General features: G+C 41.0%; 1 protein-coding gene across 1 annotated transcript in view; it reads right to left on the reverse strand.

Moving 5' to 3' along the window:
• Positions 1-4,462: 4,462 nt before the first annotated feature.
• The window catches only part of CRB1 (crumbs cell polarity complex component 1), a gene marked incomplete at both ends in the record, with an annotated part of 205,449 nt that continues 187,389 nt past the window's right edge, over positions 4,463-22,522 (reverse strand). Inside the window, one exon of the mRNA XM_080698743.1 lies at positions 4,463-4,681. Coding sequence (XP_080554869.1) covers positions 4,463-4,681 — 219 coding nt within the window. The remainder of the gene's footprint in view (positions 4,682-22,522) is intronic.

Consider the following 22,522-nt stretch of genomic DNA (forward strand, 5'->3'; position numbering starts at 1 on the left):
GGAGGCCTTTTGATTGATTTTCTGGCAATTTCACCATAAAGCAAAACTTTAAAAAATTCTCTATCATTACTAGTTTGGGGGTGCTCTGATGGAATGGAGGCCTTTTGATTGATTTTCTGGCAATTTCACCATAAAGCAAAACTTTAAAAAATTCTCTATCATTACTAGTTTGGGGGTGCTCTGATGGAACGGAGGCCTTTTGATTGATTTTCTGGCAATTTCACCCAGAATGAAAAGTAGTTTTTACAGGTTACTTCAGTCTTAGAGATGAGGTTGTTCCTTTTGTCAGTGGGACTCCATCATGGGGCAATTTGGAGTCAAGAGGATGGCATGAAGACATGTCTTTCTCTGCATAACACTGACTTATTTTATAGATGCATTCTAGGATCCATAGCCGGGCGGGGGGGAGTGGTTGCCCACTTGGATAGGTAGATAGAGTGGAAGGTGGAAATGGGCAAACAACTAAAACGGCACCTCTGCTTCTCACCTGTCCCATTCTTCTTTTGTCTTATCTGAGCACTAACAACACTAGACAGGATGCATGCTGGGCTTACTTGTAATTCAGCATTTTATATCAGTTATTAGCATAATATGCTGGAAGAGGGAGGCTTTTTGGGTATTGGCCACTTGGAGAAAAAAACAGGCATATATTTATGATATTTTGTTAATAATGTACGAATTGGCCAGGTGTGGTAGAACACACTTGTAATCTAAGTACTTGGGAAACTTAGAAGGGAGGATCCTAAGTTGAAGGCCAGCCTCAGCAACTTAGTGAGACCTTGTCTAAAAAAAAAAAGAGGAAAAAAAAAAGCAAGGAGGTAGAATGCTCCTGGGTTCAATCTCAGTATCAATAATAATAATAGTTATTACTATTGATGTTACTATACAGATGAATACCTCATACTCCAAAAAGATTAGAATTCAAGAAGTGCATGCCTTAGCTGCCATATTGTCATGAATGGCTGCATCTCAGGTCTCAGTTACTGTAACTATACAGCAAACAGCAAATGACTGTAAACCTCAGTGTCTTAAAACAATGCCTGGCACTCTCTCACCAGGCTGTGTACGAACTGGGCTGTTCCTTTGCTGCCCTCACTGGGGCTACACTTTGTGGCTCTTCCAGGGGCAGAGGCGGGCTCAGCAGGGCTGGCAGGGCGGGGCCCCTCTCTCCACATGCTGTTTTCCTTCCAGGCTTCTTTGCAGCCTGGCAGTCTCGGGTCCGCCTTCTAAGATGGTGGAACAGAAGCTACACGCCCCAGGCGCCAGAGGCACAGCCTCACTTCTGTGGTGCTGGTTGACCCAAGCAAGTCACGAGGCCAGCCCAGATCCTCTTGGTGGGAGAGTGGGGCCAAGGTCTTTTGCAAGGAAGCAGGAGAGGAATTGTTGTGGATCCTCTTTGAAGCCGGGCCTGGCACAAATTGTAAAATACACAGGATCCAAAAGTTGCACAGTCAGTGACGCAGATGCTGGACTTCTTCACCTCGACTGAGATTTATTTTTCAAAGATCAGTCAGGGAAAACACTCCACATAACTCATTTTGTAGCATTTCTAGCAAGGAATACTGTAGATTTTGTTTGTTCAAAGACACAAAGATTTGGCAAGCTGGGGCAACTTAGAAGAAACCACTTTATTGTACATGCACTTGAAAGGTGCACATGGAACCATTCATTCATGCACAACTGTGTGCATCAATTCATACACACATATGCACATATATTCATGCAAAGCCATAAATAGGTACGAGAGGCTGACTCATTGCCAGGTTAATTAAGCTTATGGTATTACTATTGAAGTAACCTCTTTCTTCCCACCTGGGTTAATACCATTCTGTAATATTTTTAGTTTCTACTTTTTTTTTGTGGTACTGAGGTTGGAACCCAGGGGCTTTTCTACCTCCGGGCTATACTCCCAGACCTATTTTATACTTTATTTGGAAACAGGGTCTCACTAAGTTGCTGAGAGCCTCACTAAGTAGCTGAGGCTGGCTTCGAACCTGTGCAATCCTCCTGTCTCAGCCTCCCAAGTGCTAGGATTACAAGCGTGTGCCACCACCCGGCTTAGTTTCTATTTTTGTAAACTCAGCTACTTATTTTTTTTTTATTTAAGCAAGAGCTCTTTTTGTCTTTTCCATATAAACCTCTGTTAAGAAGTTGTAACTCTAATGGGATGCAAAAATAAATATGTCTCATGGCATGCTCCATATGTAGACATCCAGAGACATCTGTCTTCTTGAACTCATGCTTAAGATGATGTTAGATATTGAGGGAAGCTGGGGATGAAGACATTAGATAGGCCAGAGCTATGATAGTTTAGTAGCCAGTGTGTCCAATGACAGAACACACAAATCCTTGTACCTTGAAATTTTTCCTTAAGTGAGCATAAATTAAGACAACATTCCCTTATTATCTGTTAATTTATCCAGAACTATTTATTGTGTTTTTACTATAAATGAGGTCTGTTATAAGTTGTGAGTATTGCAGTGCAGTAAAAACAACAAAACAACAGCCGAGCATGGTAACACACACCTGTAATCCTAGCACTCGGGAGACTGAGACAGGCAGGATGAAGCCAGCCTCCGCAACTTAGGGAGGCCCTCTGCAACAGAGTGAGACCCTATTTCAAAATAAAAGATAAAATAGGGCCAGGGTATACCTCAAAGGTAGAATGTCCCTGGATTCAATGGAGAAGATACGAAGAGAAAGAAAGAAGGCAGTAAATACAGAAAAGTCTTCTGTAGATACTGGGTAGAGAGGAAGGTTGTGAAATGGTAGGGTATTTGGAGAACACACTACATGATAGGAAATAGGATATGATAGGAAATATGACAGTGTGTTTGGTGCTTATGGGAATGGTCCAGTACTGCTGGAAAAGTAATCATCTGGAAGGAAGAGAATTTGCTGCAGTGATGTCCTAGAGTAGTAAAGAAGGCTGCACATGGAATCATTCTAGACCAGAGTTAGAAATGCACATCATTAAATGTTTAAGCATATACCCCAAATATATGTGTAGATATTTCTAGGCTTTATTTACCTTATGCTACAGTAGCATATTAATGCATTTCAAAACAAGGAAAATATAAGAAATACTATGTAGAAAAAAATCTATAAATTTAAGGGCCAATATTTCTTCCTCATATTCTACAGATGGTCTTGCATAAGACACCCTTACAATGTTCATCCCACTTTAGGGTTCATATCTTTAGGCAATGTAAATAGTTGTTATGTAACAAAAAAAAAACAGCTGGGAGGAAATAGTTTGATCTTTCAGATGTGAAAGTTTGAATATTGTTCCTGTCTTGATTTCTGCATAGAAAATGTTTTTACTTTAGTTAACCTTTATAAAGAGTAAGGACTCTAGGTAGAAGCAGTTGTCACATGCCTGTAATTCCAGCTGCTTTGGAACTGAGACAAGAGGATCTCAAGTTTGAGACCCTGGGCAATGTAGTAGGATCCTACCTCAAAAGAAAGTTATAAAGCTGGGAATGTAGCTCAGTGGTAGAGCATTTGACTAGTATGTGCAAGGCCCTGGGTTCAATTGCCAGCACATGCAAGCACACGTGTATGCACGTACGTGCGCACACGTGCAAGTGAGCACACACACACACACACACACACACACACACACACACACACAGAATAAAACAAAGGACTGTGAATATAACCAATTCAAGATTTCAAGATGAATTTGTTAAAGATCTAATTCATAAGTAAGTTCTTCAAATGTTCCTTAGAGGTTGCTTTTGTCACATGTAATGTCACAAAATGCAACAAACTAACTAAAAACAAAAACCAAACTCAGAAAGGAGAACAACCACAATTCAATTTTTATTTTTTATTTTTTTACAGCTGGATCACTTTTCAAACTATGGGTCATTACCACGGCTTTCTCTGAATCCTTGATTGAGGATGAGAGTGTACATCTCATCACTTTTAAAATGAAATAACATCACAATTAAAATGAAATCTCATTACAGTTAAAACTTCTCACCACATGGGAGAATGAGTGAGAAATGCATTTTAGTTTTCTTTATCTCTGTAGTTTCTTTCTCTCTCTCTCTCTCTCTCTCTCTCTCTCTATATATATATATATATATATATATATATATATATATATATATATATATATAGTAGTTACCCACTAAAGGGTAAACTAAAATGTTGTCCCTCAAGTTGCAAAGAATAAAGAGTTTAAGCTGTAGCTACTGAAGTTTTTGTTTTCCCCCAAAGATCTTGGGCTCTGGAAGACATTTCTGCTAAATATGTGCTTCACATGAATGGCACATCTTTGTGTGATTGGCTAATTTAATGAGACAATAGTGTCAAACCACTATGAGAATCTTGAAAGTTGCCAAAGGACCCCTTCCCACAGTTCCGATGTAATCTCAGTTTAATTTACCATCTCCAGATATGTCAAAGAGCCACTCAAGCACAGTCATCCTTTCCTTGGAGGGGTGACACGCTCCTAAATCAGCCTCTCCATCGTGGGGGGCGGCAGCGTGCTCCACATTTCCACTCGAGGGCCCTCCTTTTCTTGACGGCTGGGGCTGTAAGTTCCCTGAGTTGCCCTCTTGTTGGAGGCGAGGACAGAAGCAGCAGCCACCAGCAGAAGGATGAAGAGCAGGGCTAACGTCACTGAGCCCGCGGTGGTGAAGATGTCGGCGAGCAGGTCGTGATGCGAATCCTGAAGCAAAGGAGAACGTGAGGACCCTAGAACCGCCCTGCAGTGAAGACCAACCCGATCCAGCGGTACCTCTCAGGACTGGAGAAAGACCAAGGCCTCAAGAGAAAGACATGTGTTCTTAGTGTTAGGTGGTGTAAAAATGATCACGCCTAGCATCTAAGGCGTGTGGTCAGAAAGGGTGGTGTGAGCTGTCTGCTGGGGTCACTCAGTGTCTTGATCTTCATGACTAAGATTTTCATGGGACATCAAAGGCAAGAGGTGAACCCAAAAGTAGCGATCTAGAGCTCTATGTCCGCATGTGTGTGTGTGTGAAGAAAATTATACTTTGATGAATATGTATATATTTAAATTTACAGGAATACACTATTCATGATTCCTTCTCTACCTTGCCTGAAGTTCTGATTTTGGACTAAAACTAATGGTTGTTTTGCAAGTCTTTGGGGGAAAGGAAGCAAATTAAATTAGGCCTGTGGGAAAGCTTCCTGGGGAGGAGAAAATGATATGATGGTCTCACTGGTGGTTTCCGCAGCCCTCACTTTGGTTTGGATTTGAAATGACAATTGAATGCTCGTGAATGTGCAGGAGCTCGGGGTGAACCCAAACACGTAGCATCGGAACGCCATAGGTAGACCCCTATTGGGAGCTGGGCCTAGGCTCTCACGGGTTTACTAGCATAGGATGGTTTGTTTAATGTTGACTTCAGTGTGTTTACAAAGCACATTTTAGCAAACCCGAACTCTATCAGTGTTGCAGTGAGTACCATAAAACTGGGATTAGGTTGTATAGAAATATTAAAGACAGAAAAGAAACACTATTTGAATTTTTAAGTGATTTGCTCCAGGATGTATTTCTGGCAGAGTAAAAGCAAGAGTCCATTATTTATCTTCTCATTTAGCTATTTCTATGATCCATGCCACTTAAGCAAACCAATCTATATTACAAATGGATTCGGATTATTTACCTCCTCGCAGTTTAAAGATCTTGCTGTCTGTAGTCTTTTGTTTGTTCTTTATGTGTTGGCTCAAATCATTATATAATTTATATAATTTAGTAATGTCTTCATAATGTTATCTTGGTCCTACTTACGAAACTTGCTACAGGATTGTTTATTTGTGTGTTCATTCATTAAACAATTCCTATTAGCAATTTACAACGAGCATTTACTGTGTTAGTAAATAAAACTACAAAGGTTGGTTAACGTTCGGAATCTGGAACTCAGGTTCTGGGAGTAGGAGTAAAGGAGGAGACATACACACAAGTATATAAGTAATGATAGTGCATTGTACATGCGTATTATAAATAGCTTCATAGAAAATTGCACTGGAAGCCGGGCGTGGTGGCGCACGCTTGTAATCCCAGCATTTGTGAGGCTGAGACCAGAGGATCACGGTTTGAGGTCAGCCTCAGCTGCTTAGTGAGGCCCTCTGTAACTCAGTAAGACCCGGTTTCAAAATAAAGAATAAAAAATAGGGCAGGGGCTGTAGCTCGGAGGTCAAATGCCCCTGGTTCCATCCCCAGACCCACAAAAAATAAAAAAAGAATAAAAAATAGGACTGGGGTTGTAGCTCGAAGGCAAACTGCCCCTGAGTTCAAGCCCCAGTACTGAAAAAAAAATTACTTTGGAGTGTAAATAAAGTAAGATTGGAATGAACCATGTGCTTGCTCTTTGACGGATGAGGGAGAGTTTATATATTTTAAGCAGGAAATCCCATATCAATGAAACCATTACAATTAAAACCAAAGGGGGGGGGCAGGCTAGAAAAGTCTTCAGGATTTGAGAAAACCATAATAATTCCAGTGTGACCAACAATTTTCCCCACCAATGTGGATGTTTGACTTGAGATAGGATTTGAGGAGTTAGTGAGAGATAAAACTATAAAGGAGATGAATTTTACCAATGAGTTTGAATCCCCCCCTCCCTGAAATTCAGTCTTTGTCCCACAGTCATGGTAGAGCTGCTGAAGATGTTGAAACCAGAACCCGACAGTATCAGATCTGTGTTTTATTAATTTGGCTGTGATGGGAGGGTGAAAGATGAGAAAGAATGAAGATGGGTAAGAAATTGGAGGTAGAAATGCTCATTTTATTAGTTATGATTAGAAATCCCCTAGGTCTAAATTTAGCAAAGGAGTGAGAGTGGAAGGAAAGGTATGGTTGGGAGAGATTTCGGAGACTAGGTCAGCATCCCTCCCTGTCGATTCCTGCAGCACTGGGGGCAAGCAAAGGAAAGATCAAGGAGTCTGATGACCCATGTGAGATAACCATGTGGGCTGGAATGCCATTCGTGGGAATTGGGTACACTGGAGGAGAAACTGTGTGTATAGGGAGACTAGGATTTTAGTTTAAGGAAGGTGTTTCCAGGCACCTAGAAAACAATCTTGGATATGGTATTATATGATCATTAGAAACACTGTAATCATTCCTTCCTTCTTTTATGTTACTGTGAAAACTTCCACATCATGGCAGCCTTTTTTTTTTTTTTTTTTTTTGCAGTACTAGGGATGGAACCCAGGAATATTCTACCTCCAAGAAACACCCCCAGCCTTATTTTTTATTGTTTATTTTGAAACAGGGTCTCACTAAGTTACAAAGGGCCTCACTAAGTAGCCGAGGCTATGATCCACAAACTATGATCCTCCTGTCTCAGCCTCCCGAATGCTGGGATTACAAACGTGCGCCACCACGCCTGGCTCATAATAGCTTTTCATCTTAACAGTCATCGGAGTTTTAGGAGCAAAGTATATAATGTTTCATAGAATTCAGTAGTTTTTGAGCAAAATAGTTTCCCTCAACTAGAGGATGAATTCCCCATCCATACTGTGTGGTCATGCTTTGGTCGCTGATTACATATTTTAATCAGTAAAGATCACTCTGGCTTGGGAAAAATGAACAGAGCCATAGGGTTGACCCCAAAAGGCCAAAGTCTGGGACACAGAGGGCATGTGGAATCTGAGCACTGGAGCCCTTGAGATTATGTAGGAACCTTTACATAGCACAGACTCTTGCTCCTTAATGTTGAATTTATCTTCATCTTTCAGTAAATTGTGTTGTCTTTGGGAGTAGATGGCTGTAGTCCTGGGTAGGTGAGTTGGGAGATGTCCACAGGCATGCAGACAGGAAAGAAATCATTTGGTTTGCCTCTGTTTTCTGAGCATTTTAGGCCTCTTGTTTCATGAGGACAGACACTGCTCACATCTGAGAGATGAAGGCCTCTGACGCTCTGTTATATGCTACAATGGGAGAGAGACAGGGACTCCTAGAAATAGGTACGGAGTCTTTGGTAGGGCCATGATTCTGGCACAACCTGAAAGCTGATCTGCTTCACATGTGGCCTGCGAAGAAGCAAGGACCTTGTCACAGTCTCTGTCCTCCACAATGTGGTAGGAACAGAAGCAAATGGAATTCCTGAGGTAGAATCTAGCTCTGTCTCTGCTATGCATGGCTGCCACTTAATGAAGTGGTTGAGAGTTCAGCCTAGCTGAGCATGGAGGTGCACACCTGCAATTCCAGGCCTTGGGAATTGCAGATTTGAAAGCAGCTACAAAAATTTAGTAGACTCTCAGCAACCTAGAGAGACCCTATTTCAGAACAACAGAAAATTTTAAAAAAGGGTTGGACATTTAGCTCAAAGGTAGAATGCCTCTGGGTTCAATCCCCAGACCTACAGGGGGGAAAAAAAAGAGTTTAGCCTCTAGTAGCAGAGGCCTGGGTTTAATTCATGGCTCTGCCACTTAATTTGCATAAATGTCAGGAACTTTTTGACATCTCAAAGATTCATTCATCACCTATAAAACTGGACCTAATATCTACTTCAAGGGATTGGACTAAATGAATAATGAATAAAGCATAATGGACTAAAGCATAATGAATGCAGAATATACAAAGTGTGGCCTATTATAAGTTCTCAATACAAAAAAATATTAGTAGCCATTAACATAGCATTGACCATTGTCCCTAATAAAACATTCATTTATAGTCCTTTAGAACCTTGTAGTAGCCGGGCGTGGTGGCGCACGCTTGTAATCCCCGCGCTTGGGAGGCGGAGACAGGAGAATCGCGCAGGTTTGAAGCCAGCCGCACTGGCTTTAAGTAGAACCTGTTTCCAAATAAAAATATAAAATATGTCTGGGAGTGTAGCCTTAAGGTAGAAGGGCTTCCAGGAACCCCAGTACCACCAAAAAAAAAAGAACCTGTAGTATAAGAGAGCCCACTTTCAAACCTAAGTTATAATTGTAGACATCATATTTAGAGTGTGTGTCTATGCGCGTGCGCGTGCATGCATGCGTGCGTGCGTGCGTGTGCATGCATGCGTGCGTGCGTGTGTGTGTGTGTGTGTGTGTGTGTGTGTGTGTGTGTGTACCCAGTAGTGAATTTAGGGGCATTCTACCTTCCAGCTACATCCCCAACCCTTTTAACTTTTATATTTTGAAACAGTATCTTGCTAGGTTGCTGAAAGTTTTACTAAATGGCTGAGGCTGGCCTTGAATCTGTGGTCTTCCTGTCTCAGCCTTCCAAGTACTGAGCTTACAGGTGTGTGCCACCGTGCCAGGCTTCATATCCAGTTTTTGATAAAACAGTTTCCCCACCTGTATCAAAGAAGGCATGTCAATTAAGCTTTAGAGTGAGGCTGAGTGAGAAGTGTTTTGAAATCGCCTCTGGAGGATCCTTTGCCTTCAAATCCTTATGGTCAAAAGGCTCTTTTTGCTTTGTTATTCTTCAATCACATTTAAGACATAGAGTACTGGAATGGAGAGCTTGATCATTAAAACAGTTGTGAAATGTGAATTGATGATGGGGCCTCCAGGGGTGACTGAGACTTGGTTGGATGAATTGGGCTTCTAACACTGTGCGTGTGCATGTGTGTGCACGTGCGTGTGCGCGTGCGTGCATGCATGTGTGCGTGTGTGTGTTACTGGGGATTGAACCTAGGGGCATTCCATCTTTGAGCTACAGCCCTAGCTTCACTTTTTTTTTTTAAATATTGCCTAAATTGCTGAAGCTGGTTGCAAACCTGTGATCCTTCTTTCTCAGCCTCCTAAGTGCTGGGATTATAGGCTGGTGCCATCATGCCTGGATAACACTATGCTTTTTAATAATGTTTTCCTGAAAAAGATGACCTGCATAACTTTATCATATAAAGTTGTTTATCCAAAGGGTGGTGTGCTTCAAACTGTATTCAATTATTAGGCTAATATGTTTTTTAAATGTACAATATTTTATCTGCTGAATAAAAGGAATAAGTATTTTACTTTATTTTCCCCCCTCCCAAATGGATTTATTCCGAAACTTTCATGGCCCATCTGTGGTTTAAAACCTAAAGTGAGGTTACATGATACATTCTGAGATAAAACTGTCCAGACTTATTTTAAACCTTCTCACTTGACTATGCTGGAATAAGCTGGAGCCATACCTTATAAGGCGTATTTTTTTTTTTAATTCCAGAAGAGGAATTCCAAACTGATTCGTATGAAGGCAAACTACAAACAACCTGTATTTGCTAAACAAAACATGTTTGTATCTGGTTTTGCCACTTTTTACTATACTCAGCCAATGTATGCTGTTTCTCCACCTGCAAAATTGAAACAATCCCCAAGTCTTGGAATTGCTCCAAGAACAGTAGCATTCAGGCTTACAAAGAGCTTCCCGAAGCTAGGCATGGTGGTACACGCTTGAATCCCAGGACTTGGGAAACAGGAAGACCACGGGTTTGAGGCCAGCTTCAGCATCTTAGTATGGTCCTCTGCAACTTAATGAAACCCTGTTTAAAAGTAAAAAATAAAAGAGGGCAAGGGGTATAGCCTAGAGGTAGACTGCCACTAGGTTCAATCCCTAGCACCACACTTAGATACACACACAGAATGAGGACTTGGCCCATTGTTGCTGTCTTCCTGTTATTTCCTGCTGGTCACCTTTTTCCTGTGTGGATTTCAGAGACCCATCCATCTATAAGCCAGTCTTGTGAAATGTCAGCCCTTAGAGCCAAATTTGAAAAGCTCAGGTCTATCCCTTTATTGCCCTTATCACACTGATGTGGACTTGGCAGGAGGGTATGCCATCTGGGCCATTCAGGATCAACTGCTTCTTCACCATCTAATTTTAAACACACAAAATGAGGCTGCTGTTCTGGAAAGAAAAAGGAAAGAGCCCACTTCTGTATCCCCAGCGTCAGGAACTGTCATCATATCGCAGGCTGATGATGACATTTCGGTAGAATGTGAAAACAATCGACACATCAGAAGGGCACCCTCCCTGGAAATATCAAGCATTACAGGATTTCTTGGGAGACTTGATCTCCCATTTCCAAGTGAATGGAAGTGAAGACTGAAGTTTTGACACAAAGGAAGGCGATTTGAGAACCTGAACTGCTACCAGGGAGGCTCTTTTCTTATACCTGGGATTTATAAAATCAGTGAAAGTATGTTTGTGGTTAAAAACAATGACAATACTTGGGGTTTAAAATGGGTTCCTGGAAAACACTGCAGTGGAGGGATTACTTCAAGGCCTTCCTGGAACTCAGTAATATCTCCATTGTGTAGGGTATGTAGAAACAGTTTAAGTTTGGAAGGTAGAAGGCTGAATGTGCCAGTCTGTTCCAGGCCTCATTCCGGATGCTACATGTGGGTTTCTGAAACTCACATGAGTCTTTGTGTGCGATGGGTACATGTATTTGATGTTTCATGAGTAACCAACTTTGCACTGCAATGAGAATGAACAATTCACGGAATGATTCCTTTCAAAAACACCACATAGAATATTTACCTTCCATCTGCATCTCTAAAACAAAAATATTTCTCTTGAACTCTCACCTTTCAAGTTAAAAAGGGGGAATGGAGAAGGAATAATCCATATTTTTGTGAATCACTATCATAACAAGTAGATCCTCGATTTTGCAGATGGTAAAAAGCTCCCACGCAGGCAGACGTGAGTCCTTGAACATGTCTTATCAGGGAATTGCTAGAAACAGCCATTTCCATAGTAATAGTGAAAGGAGCCAGGACTCTGTAAAGTTAATATTGCAAGAGCAGCTAATTTTTAGCCGTAAACACAGTGTCCACTTTACAGTTCTGTGGGGAGGAGGGGACACAAATAAAGTACTGAAAAGCCCAAGAGAAGATTAGGACATTGTCCTGGCACAGAGAGAGGGAGTCGTCCATCTGGATGCTCCCTTTACAGAAGAGAGGGTTTAGAAATGCCTGGCAAGGCTGTCAATGGTCACCGTCGGCACCTTTTTCTGGGAGCTGAGGACCTGCAGTGGGAAACAGAGGAGAGAGGGGCCCTGAACACTGGGACACAGCTCAGAGTCATATCCCCCCGGACACCGCCCATCTCTTTATCCAGCAGTTTAACTTCTCCCAGAACATTTGCACCTCTCCCTTTGGTGACTCCTGAGAACCACACAGCCGTGAGCTCCTGCCCCCTCCACACCTGGGTAAGATGGTACTTGGCAGCATTCAAAGCCTCTGGCTGGAAACTGGAATCAATCTTCCTCATTAACTCTCAAGGGGTAGTTACGATTCCTTACAACTCTTCTGAGTGGGGTTGTCAGGACAGCCTGGGAGGAACATCAGGCTAAAGGGAGAGTTCAGGGAGCCGCAGCCCGGAAAGTGTATCCTCCTGGGAAACTCCCCATATGGTCTCCATACCAGGCCCTGCTGCAGCGGCCGCAACAACCACTGCAGAGATTTCCCATGGAGACGCTGGAGGAAGTGATGTAGCAAAAAGATACACATTTGGAATTAGCTGCTTCCACACATTTGTCCAAGCATGGTGTGTTTCCTTTTATGAACCTTTAGGAGAAAGCTCAATTATCTTGGGACTTGAGATGTACTGTGATATTGGTCATAAAGGGACACATGTGTTCCTGTATTCCACAAATAACAACTGAACACGTGCTTTGCGTGAGCTCCCTGCTGGCTGGGAATCCAGGGGTGCCCTAGGCACCGGGTCTCAATTCTCACCCTGACATTTCACAGCCTCTTTTCTACTTCAGATCCCAGATTGCAGGCATCTAGCACATGAACAGCCAGAAGTTTGGAGACGCTGCCTTCTTATTTTTCTCTCTCTGAGAGCAGGTGGTGTAAGCGATATCATTGTTTTCCTTGGAACACAAAACTTCACAAACAACAAAAAAAATGATCTCTCTTTCTCTTATACAAGAACCAAGCCCCATCAGTCCAAATTCGGGTTTCATTATGTTTTATAAATTTACTGTTTAAAGATAACAGCTAACCATTTCTCCTGACCCCGTGTCAGGGGTTGGCTCAATGTTCACACACTGGGACCACTTTAATTTTCTCAAGAACACAACTAGGTAGGTGTCATGATTTTGTGTTACCTTCTTAGGGAGACCGTCCCTGACCAAGCTCTTTAACTGTAGTCAGCTTTAATTCTCTCAAGTAGGTGGCTCCAGATGACATTTAGACAATTTGTGTTTCTCTTGTCATCAGGCTTGGAAATGGTGTGTGTGTGTGTGTGTGTGTGTGTGTGTGTGTGTGTGCGTGTGTGTGTGTGTGTGTGTGTGTGTGTGTTTATGTTCATAGCAGCACAATTTACAATAGCCAATTTATGGAACCAGCCTAGGTGTCCATCAACAGATAGGTAGGCCACAAAACTTTGTTATCTACACACCATGGAATTTTACTCAGCTGTAGAGATGTTCGTCTTCTTTCTATTTGTTCTCCGCCGCACTTGGAACAATGTCTGTCCCACAGAGACCCTCGGATGACTGCCATTTGTCAAAGGCAGTTACGTGCTGTGGGCATGCATGTCCCTATCACTCTTGACTACATTATGGTGTGAGATAACAACGCGCCAACAAAAGTATATTTTAAAACGTATATGAAAAAGTTAGAGTACTACTGATGAAGGAAACATTTCAAATGATGCCATGTACATAAATAAAATTATCAAAGCCAATCTCAGTATCTTGTACCAGGAAGTAGCGACAGTGGGGTAGGATGGGGTAAAGCTAAAAAAACCACTTTGTGCACGTATGTTCCTATCAGTCTGAACTTCATTTTGATGTGTGATTAAAATGTACCAAGAAAAGCATAATAAAATTAATTTAATTTAATTTTTTAAAAGAGCATACCAGAGTAATACATGCATATCCATGTTTATAACAACACAATTCACAATAGTCAATTCATGAAATCAACCTAGGTGCCCTTCAACAGATGAATGGAGAAAGAAAATGTGGTATATATACACACGATAGCATTTTTCTCAGCCATAAACAAAGAAATTATGTCATTTATTGGAACATGGATGGAAAAATAGAGATTATTATGCTCAGTGAGATCAGTAAGTCTCAGAGAGTCAGCAGTCCCCGTGTACTCCCTAATATGTGGAAGCTAGGGAGAAAAAGGTCATAGGAGGACTCTAGACGAAGAAGGAGAAACCATAGATGAGCACATAAGGCAACCTAACTGAGGGGGATGGAGGGGGAAGAGGGAAGTTCCCTAATGTACATGAGGTAGCTTCACAGACATATCAAAATGAATCACTAAGCCAAACAAGAGAAGGAGGGCGGGGCAGGGAGTGGGGTTGGGGAAATGAGTGATGGGTGCACGTAAGCCTCTACCATCTTACACTCCATTAAGATGTATGGCTACAATGCCCCAATAATTTTTTTTGTGTTTTTTTTTTTGGGGGGGGTGCTGGGGATGAAACACAGGAACATTCTACCTCTGAGCTATACCTCTAGCCCTATTTTTTTATTCTTTATTTTGAAACAAGGCCTCATTGAGTTGCAAAGGGCCTCACTAAGTAGCTGAGGCTGTCTGTGAACCACCATCCTCCTGTCTCGACCTCCCAAATTCTGGGATTACAAGTGTGCACCACCACGCCCGGAAATAAAAATAATTAAAAAAAAAAAAAGCCAGCAGTCACGGTTTCTTTTGTAGTGGAAGCTAGAGAGAAAGTAGGAAACAAAGAGACTTCAGATAAATGAAGAGAGAGAAGTAAAACAGAGAAAGGGGACTGGACAAGGGAGATGGGGAAGAGGACTGAGGAAAGAGACAGTTCAAATAATGTTATACCTACATATGAAGTACCATTACCAATATCACTAACATGTACAGGGAGGAAGGAGAGGGGAACAGAGTGAGAGGTGGAGAAAAATACACCAAGTGCTGTGTGCATACATTTTATATCACTTTGAACCTCACTATGATACATAATTACAATACACCAATAAAATGCATGTAAGTATGTTAAGCCTTAATATTTAAATATTTGATACATATAAGTAAGTCACACACACACATATGTTAAAACACCACACAGAGGAGGCTGGACATGGTGGCGCACACTTGTAATCCCAGCATTTGGGAGGCTGAGACAGGAGGATCGCGGTTCATAGACAGTCTCAACTACTTAGTGAGGCCCTTTGCAACTCAGTGAGACCTTGTTTCAAAATAAAGAATAAAAAATAGGGCTGGGGATGTAGGTTGGAGGTAGAATGCCCTGGATTCCATCCCCATTACCACAACACACACACACACACACACACACACACACACACACACAGCTACAAACTTTATCACCAAAGAACTTCTTCCTCTTGGGATTTTTCTCTAATGAAAACCTTAGCTGTGTCTGACAGAAGGATGGGGGCCTTTGCTCTCTGGGTCTCACTGAAGAGGAGGTATCATCTCTGAGTCACGCTGGCAAACACTGGCATGGTAGATAAAGGAATGAATGGCCGAGGCACCAAGAAGGCACGAAGACAGTTGCTTATCAATCCTTTGTGTGCAATTACACACAATTTGTTTATTTTTATCTTTTCCTACCCCTCACATCCTGGGCGGGAGCATCATCAGGTGACCCAAGCAAGAGCTGGCGATGGAGGATTAAAACACGAAAAAGGAGGTACCGGCCAGCTCAAATTTTCTACGTATAATGTTCTTTTCGTTTCTCTTAGGTGAACCACCGGATACTCTCTTGGCCCACCTGTGAAAAGTTGGGCAGGTGCTCATGCTTCCTTTGCTTTTGTTCTTCTTCCCTTTCTCTCTATGCTTTATTTTGGCTTCTGTTGACTGACGGCTCAGTGTGTGACTCATACAGCGCTGTGAGCTGCGAACACGTGGGTTTGCCCCTCGTGTCTTCATTACTCCATGGTCAGACCCACTCACAGCCACGTCCTTTGCCATTCTGCTCACCGTTCTCTCTTCTGCATCCCCCAGTCAAAACCTTCATCTAAGTCATAACGGTCATTTATCTGGGTGATTAAATGGGCCTCCAGCCACTCTTCCCCTAGAGTCTATATCCTCCACCCAGCCCTTTAGAAGAAGAAGAAAAATAGACCTTACCAGATTCAAAAGCCCAATAGAAACTATATTAAACCCAAATATGTCAAACCTAATTTGCTAATCATGAAGCCAATACTCTTTATGTATGAGCCTTATTCCCTCAGGAGGGTCATGGTCTGCCACACCCTCCATCCCAGGGCAGCATTTCTCTTTCCCTACCATTTTCCAAGCAGGAATCACCTGTTCCTGCTTCTCCATCATAAAACTGGCCATGTATTCAACCGTACCCCTCTTTTGTTTGTTTGTTTTGTTTCGTTGTGTTTTGGTACTGGAGATTGAACCCAGGGGAAATCTACCTCTGAGTTACATCTCCAGCCCTTTTTAATTTTTAAAATTTGAAACAAGGTCTTGCTAAATTGCTAAGGCTGGCCTCAAGCTTGAGATCCTTCTCTCTCAGCTGCTCAAGTTACTGGGATTACAGGCGTGCACCTTCACGTCCAGCTCATACCACTTCTCTAACGGCAACACTACTCAGACGTTCTTTGCTTTTTGCAAAGCCTTCCAGGGAAGCCCATGCCACTCTACTCTCCTTGTGTCTTTAATATCCAGCAATATCCAGGACCAGCACATAATTGAGAAGCCTGATACACGCTATTTAGCTTGGAGAGAGTACTTCAATGTGCCGCCCATTGTGGGTTAAATCAAGTTCTGGCCAGAACTATAAAAAAAGAATATCTGTTTACTCTGGAACTTTCCAATAATATAAAATGCAGAGATTTACACAAAGTGGCTGATCAATTGCTATTGACTTGCCCTTGTGATGTTCTTTGCTCTGTTAAATGCATCATTAAATTCTTTTCAGCCATAAGAAGAAGAGTTCCATATAGCCCAGAAAGTTCATGGGGGTGAAATTAATTCATTTTCTTATTGGTACACTCATTCATTCAATAACATTTTTCTGAATGCCTTCAAATATTCAGAGAACATGTTAGGCAGTACAGAACTAAAGGCATAATCATTGTCTTAACAAAAACCTCACTCTTAGTGGTGGTACCCCAGGTGGGGGCAGCTATACTGAAAAAGGCTCCACGTGAGAGGTGTTAGGTTAGAGGTGCCTGTGAGGGAGGTCAGGGGGAGGAGAACAGAGCTCAAGGCAACACCAGGGAGAATGAGATGGAGAAGGGAATGGTACTTTAGGCAGAAGAGGGCACCATGGTTCGTTGCTTTAAGGAGAACAGGAAGCACTACTGCAACGCCAGACCATTTTCTGCTTGCCTGGAAAGCTTTGCAGAAGGCTAAGCCCCTGTGTGGAGCTGCAGATAGAGAAGTAATGGGGAGAGGCCGCTCATTAGTCAGAAAGGTGTTTACCCATCCTGGGCAGGTAGCCCATTGAGATATCATGCCAGGAAGCTCAATGAACTGGGATGTAATTCCATACCCATTCTCTGCTGGTTCTTTCTAGTTTACATAATTTGTATTGGTTATTTGAAACAGATCAGATTCATTATTTTAGTTCTTTTTCCACATATATGCCAAGAGTCTCCTATTAATCTGCATTTTGTAGCACAGAAAAATATTTTTCTTTTTGCCCCATCTCTATCACAGTACACAGATGTTAGGAGATTGATAAATAAGCCGTTTATTCTATTTATAAAAGAGACTATTCAGTGGCAAATGAATTAGGAAGGCAGAGGGGTTGCTTAAGGTTAAAAGATACAATGAAACATGACTAGCTGATAACTAAATGCAATTGATTGTATTCCGGATTTAAAAAAATGTTAATAAAGGACCTCATTACAACAATTGGAGAAATCAGAAAAAGGATAGACTATAAGGCATTACATTTCCTTACTGTGATACTAGCATTGTGGTTGTAGAAGAAAGTGATTGTAGGAAATATTTACTGAAATATTTTGTGGTAAAATGTTATGACATCTATGACTGATTGTCTAATGAAACAGCAAGAAATAAATACATGTGTTTATATTTATATAGACACATACAAACATATACATATATATATATATATGTGTGTGTGTGTGTGAATGTGTATGTATGTATGTATTTGTATATGTTTTGTATTTGTATATGTATGTATTTGTATATATATATATAGAGAGAAGCAATGTATTGAAAAAATTGAAGGCATTCAGAAAAATGTTATTGAATGAATGAGTGTCTCCATAAGAAAATTTTAAAATATTAAAAATTTGACTATTCTGGATGAAGGGTAGATAATGTACCTTTTTCTGATTCTTTTAAGATATGAATTTTTCAATGTGGTTGTAAAAGTATTATTTTAAAAATAATTTTTATGATATATTTTATGATAGTGAAAGTAATTTTATAACAAAATTAATGAAATAAATTTAAAATGAAAATTATTTTTATAATATGAAATTTCACGATAATGAAAATAGTCCCTCTAACCTCCCTAAATTAACAGTTCTTGCTTTTCTCACTACCTTTCCTTAGCTGTTTTTTTTCCGACTTTGCCGACTTCTTTCTCCTCTTTATTTTTATCGCACAGTAAACTACTTTGTTTCCATTGATGGTCAAATCTTTTCTTTTCCCTTCTGTAGTATAGGTCACATCACATAGTGGTTTCCTCACATATATGGCCCTAACCTTGCCTCATGGTGCCGAGCACAGTGTCAGGCACATAGTGGGTGTTCATGGGGTTTTTTCATGATTTATCGATGTCTCCAATCTTAGCCTAAAACCCACACCTTGTCTCTTACTTCTCTTATTTCTTTCTTCTTTCCAACTTTCTTCAGCTGGTTAAAAGCTGCTATTAATTCATTCCCACATTATGCAGGAAAAAGAATGCCAAATCCCTGACATCCTTCTGGCCTATCACATATTCCCTCAGTAAAGGTAATCTAGTCTGTGTCATCATATTTACAGCCCCCCAAACCAAAACCAGTTGCCAGAGTAATGAAGGTCTATTGGTTTGTGTTGACTTAATCCATGTCAGAGGAGCTTTAGGAGCATATAAGGATAATTTGACCCATAAAAGAAAAGCTATAAAAATGATCAAAAAGCCAATAGATATGCTGAGAACACTAAGTTTATTTTACTGAAGATTTATGGTCAAGTTATCAGAAAATTATTTGGTCTAAGCCTACATTCAAATAAGTCCCTCACTAATTCAGCAAAGATTCCAGCCTCTGAGAAAAAAAAAAGGCAGCCTCCAATAATGAGATACCCTAGTAACCCCTAACTTGCAGCACATGTAGTTTAATTTTCAACAGTTGTGAGAGTGCAATAAATCCAGCTTTTGGATCACTGGGCCCATTTAGACCTCAGTCCTGCATTAAATTACAGGAGCACAGGCTGCAGAGGAGCAGAGTCAAATGCCTCGTCCCTCTGACACACCTGCATGAGTGTTTATTAATTGAATAGCGCTTAAATACAGGGCCAGCCCCGGATGGAAGGCGGCACTGCCAACTCCTGCTGTGCACCATCTTGGCAGAAGTGATGCCAAGGCGCCATGCTCTGCCACACCACATCGGCTTTGCCCCGTCCAACCCCGGCGGTTGTATTTCATTGACCAAACTCAAATTGGCTTCCCCTAGGGGAGGTGATAAAGTGTGGCGTCAAGTCACCCATGTGAAATATATTACTTTGACTCTGACAGCTTGTCATTGAAGTCCTTGTTTATGTAATCTATTGTGCCATTTACTCGATTCTTATTTTAAAAGGCAAACATAGAAATAAAAACCTGTTCTTCTAGCGTTTCTTTGATGAATGGCGACACCCTGCACCTTCCTTTAAATAGTCTCCGAAGTCTCCATTTCTATTGTTCCTGTCAGTTTACATCAAATGATCAGGCTTCCAGGTTTAAACCCTGCCTTATGGAAGATGGAAGACATACGTTGTGCTTTAATGGGAAACCTTCCGCTGCACAACCTTCTCTCCCAAATAGTTTGAGACATGGTATGTCTAAACTTAGAAGAAGGGTCTCCTGGAGCTAAGAGGTGGGGCATATTGGAAGTGAACGTTATGAGAATCTGTGAACTTGTAGAAACATGAAACACCAAGCTGTCTGACAACCTGAGAAGACAGAAACCTTCACATTGGGAGGATTTATTGAAATCACATTGAGAACTAAAGAGTTCTCTCAGAAGTTAGGTTTTCAAATTCCAAATTAGTTACTTGGGAAAAGGCTATACATTTTAAACTTAGCAGGTTTTAAAACAAAACAAACAAACAAACAAACAAAAACCCTTATATTTGGCCTTACTAATAGTTTACCGAAATGACCAAACACAGAATGAAAGAAAAGATATGTTAATATTAGTTAACATAGTTAGGGGTACTTAATATTAGTACTGAAGAAACTAAAGCATTCCTTCTTGAAAGGGACCAAAACAAAACCTAGCAACATTTTTCTATTGTTTAAAAATACTGCCAAACAAAACTTGCTCTGTCTCTATACTTATAGCACAAAATTTAATAGTCCATTATAAAATGTACATCAGTAGTTGAAATAGTTATTTTGTATTTTATCTCTGTCTATGTGATATCCAAATAGGAATTTAGATATTAAAAGTGTCCCCAAATACGTTTTTGAACACAATAGTTTCAGAGATCCTTGCCCAAGAGAGGATGGGGAGCAGAAGTGTGAAGAACTTTGATACTTTCCTAAGAAATGAGCAAGGGACAAATTATATGAAAACCCCTCTTTGCCATTGATTGATTTTTTTTTTTTTTGAAGTACTGGGGATGGAACCCAGGGGCATTCTACCTTCGAGCTACATTCCCATCCCTATTTTTTATTCTTTATTTTGATACAGGGTCTCACTAAGTTGCGGAGGGCCTTACTAAGTAGCTGAGGCTGGCCATGAACCCGTATCCTCTTGTCTCAGCCTCCTATATATTTTTATTGGCTATTTTAATAAAATGAAAATCAGATTCCTTGCTTCATAGCCACATTAAGGATCTGCTTAAGAGGGTAGTCAATAATTCAGCTAAGGTGCTTTGTTCTACTTTGGTTCTATAACTTATCTATTTAGTAGTCTCAAAATATATGCTTCTTTTCCTGGATAATCTTGTTGATTATGGCATTTTCTTACATACTATGTCATGTGGACATTTGAATTATTTACATTCTATTTTTTTTCTGAATTTTGAACTGCAAAGTATTCCCCTCCCTAACTTTAATCATCTGAAACCTAAGGAATATTTATTTTCTTAACTCCCAAAGGGACTTACAGAGAATTCAAGTGATAAAAGAAGCCTCTTCAGTTTTGTGGTATAGCACAATTCCTTCTTCTTTTTTTTTTCTTCTCGTACCCCAGAACAATCCTCCCTTCCCCACCCCTGTGAAAGAAAAAAATATTTCCCTTGGGTCTATAACTTTTCTATTCAATCCCCATTTAGACTGCTTGTCCTCAGGGAGATGGCTGCATTAGGATCCCCAGGAAGAAAACCGTGATTAGTTACTGGGCTCGAAAAATCCTCCCCAATCCTGTTTACAAGGATCAATGCCAATTCTGCAAACACACTCTGCGCGCGTGTTCTTTTCAGGGTCATTCGCTCGCACAGCACAGATTAAACACACAGCCTCGGTATTTTCAGTGTTGTGAGGAGGCACATTTACATTCCACTGACAGCGCCGAGTGTGAAGGGAAGCCATCTGCTGTGATTTAGTAACCGAGGAGTAGCTACACCTTCCACAAGAGAAAAGGAGTCACCACAGGCTCGACTACATCCAAGTTCTCCTCTTTGTGTGGCAGACCCAAGCAGAAATCATCGCAAGAGGAAAAGACATGTTTAATTCTTAAGGGGTTCTTATAAGCTGGTCTTCTGCCACATGGTTTTATGTGGTTTCATTGTCTCCTGCTAAAATTCCTTTGCTGGTATTTTTAAAAACTCTTTCCCTACTTTTGGTAACCCCAGATAAGTATATTATTTGTATTACAAAGATGACAACTAGGTCTTTGACTCTATGTGTATCCAACTCAGGCAGTACATTCTTCCATCATCGTGTTCACTTTCTCTAGGGCAAATACCTGTCAAATGCTTTGGGATGAAAACATGGCATATGGGGGGAAAGGGGAAAAGCAATTACAAAGTGAAGATTTGATATGTTCCTGGCATTTAACCTGCTACCTCATTTAATTTTCACAACTGTCCAATAATGCAGGGTTTATCTAAAAGACGATTTTGAGCAGTGTGTTTAAAGTCACATAGCGAGGAAGCCACAGATCTGGTATCCAAGTTGTAAAAGTTTGTTCAAGGATACCCAGTTGCATCCTAGGTAATGCACTGTATAGCTATGACCCAATTCTACCTTGTAATTTAATTGTTATACTTAGTAGTTGGTGTGTGTGAAGTGTGTGTGTGTGTGTGTGTGTGTGTGTGTGTTGCTGAAGACTGTACCCAGGGACATTCTACCTTCAAGCAACACCCCCATTCCTATCTTTTATTTTGAAATAGAGTCTTCCTAAATTGCTGAGACTGGCCTTGAACCTACAATCCGTCTGTCTCAACCTCCCACATACTAGGATTACAGGCATATGCCATCCTGCCCAGCCAGTTAGTTCACACTTTTACACACTGAGAGAAGAGTAACAATAGCTAG

Source organism: Muscardinus avellanarius (assembly GCF_963383645.1).
Source record: "Muscardinus avellanarius genome assembly, chromosome: 7".
Taxonomy (NCBI): domain Eukaryota; kingdom Metazoa; phylum Chordata; class Mammalia; order Rodentia; family Gliridae; genus Muscardinus; species Muscardinus avellanarius.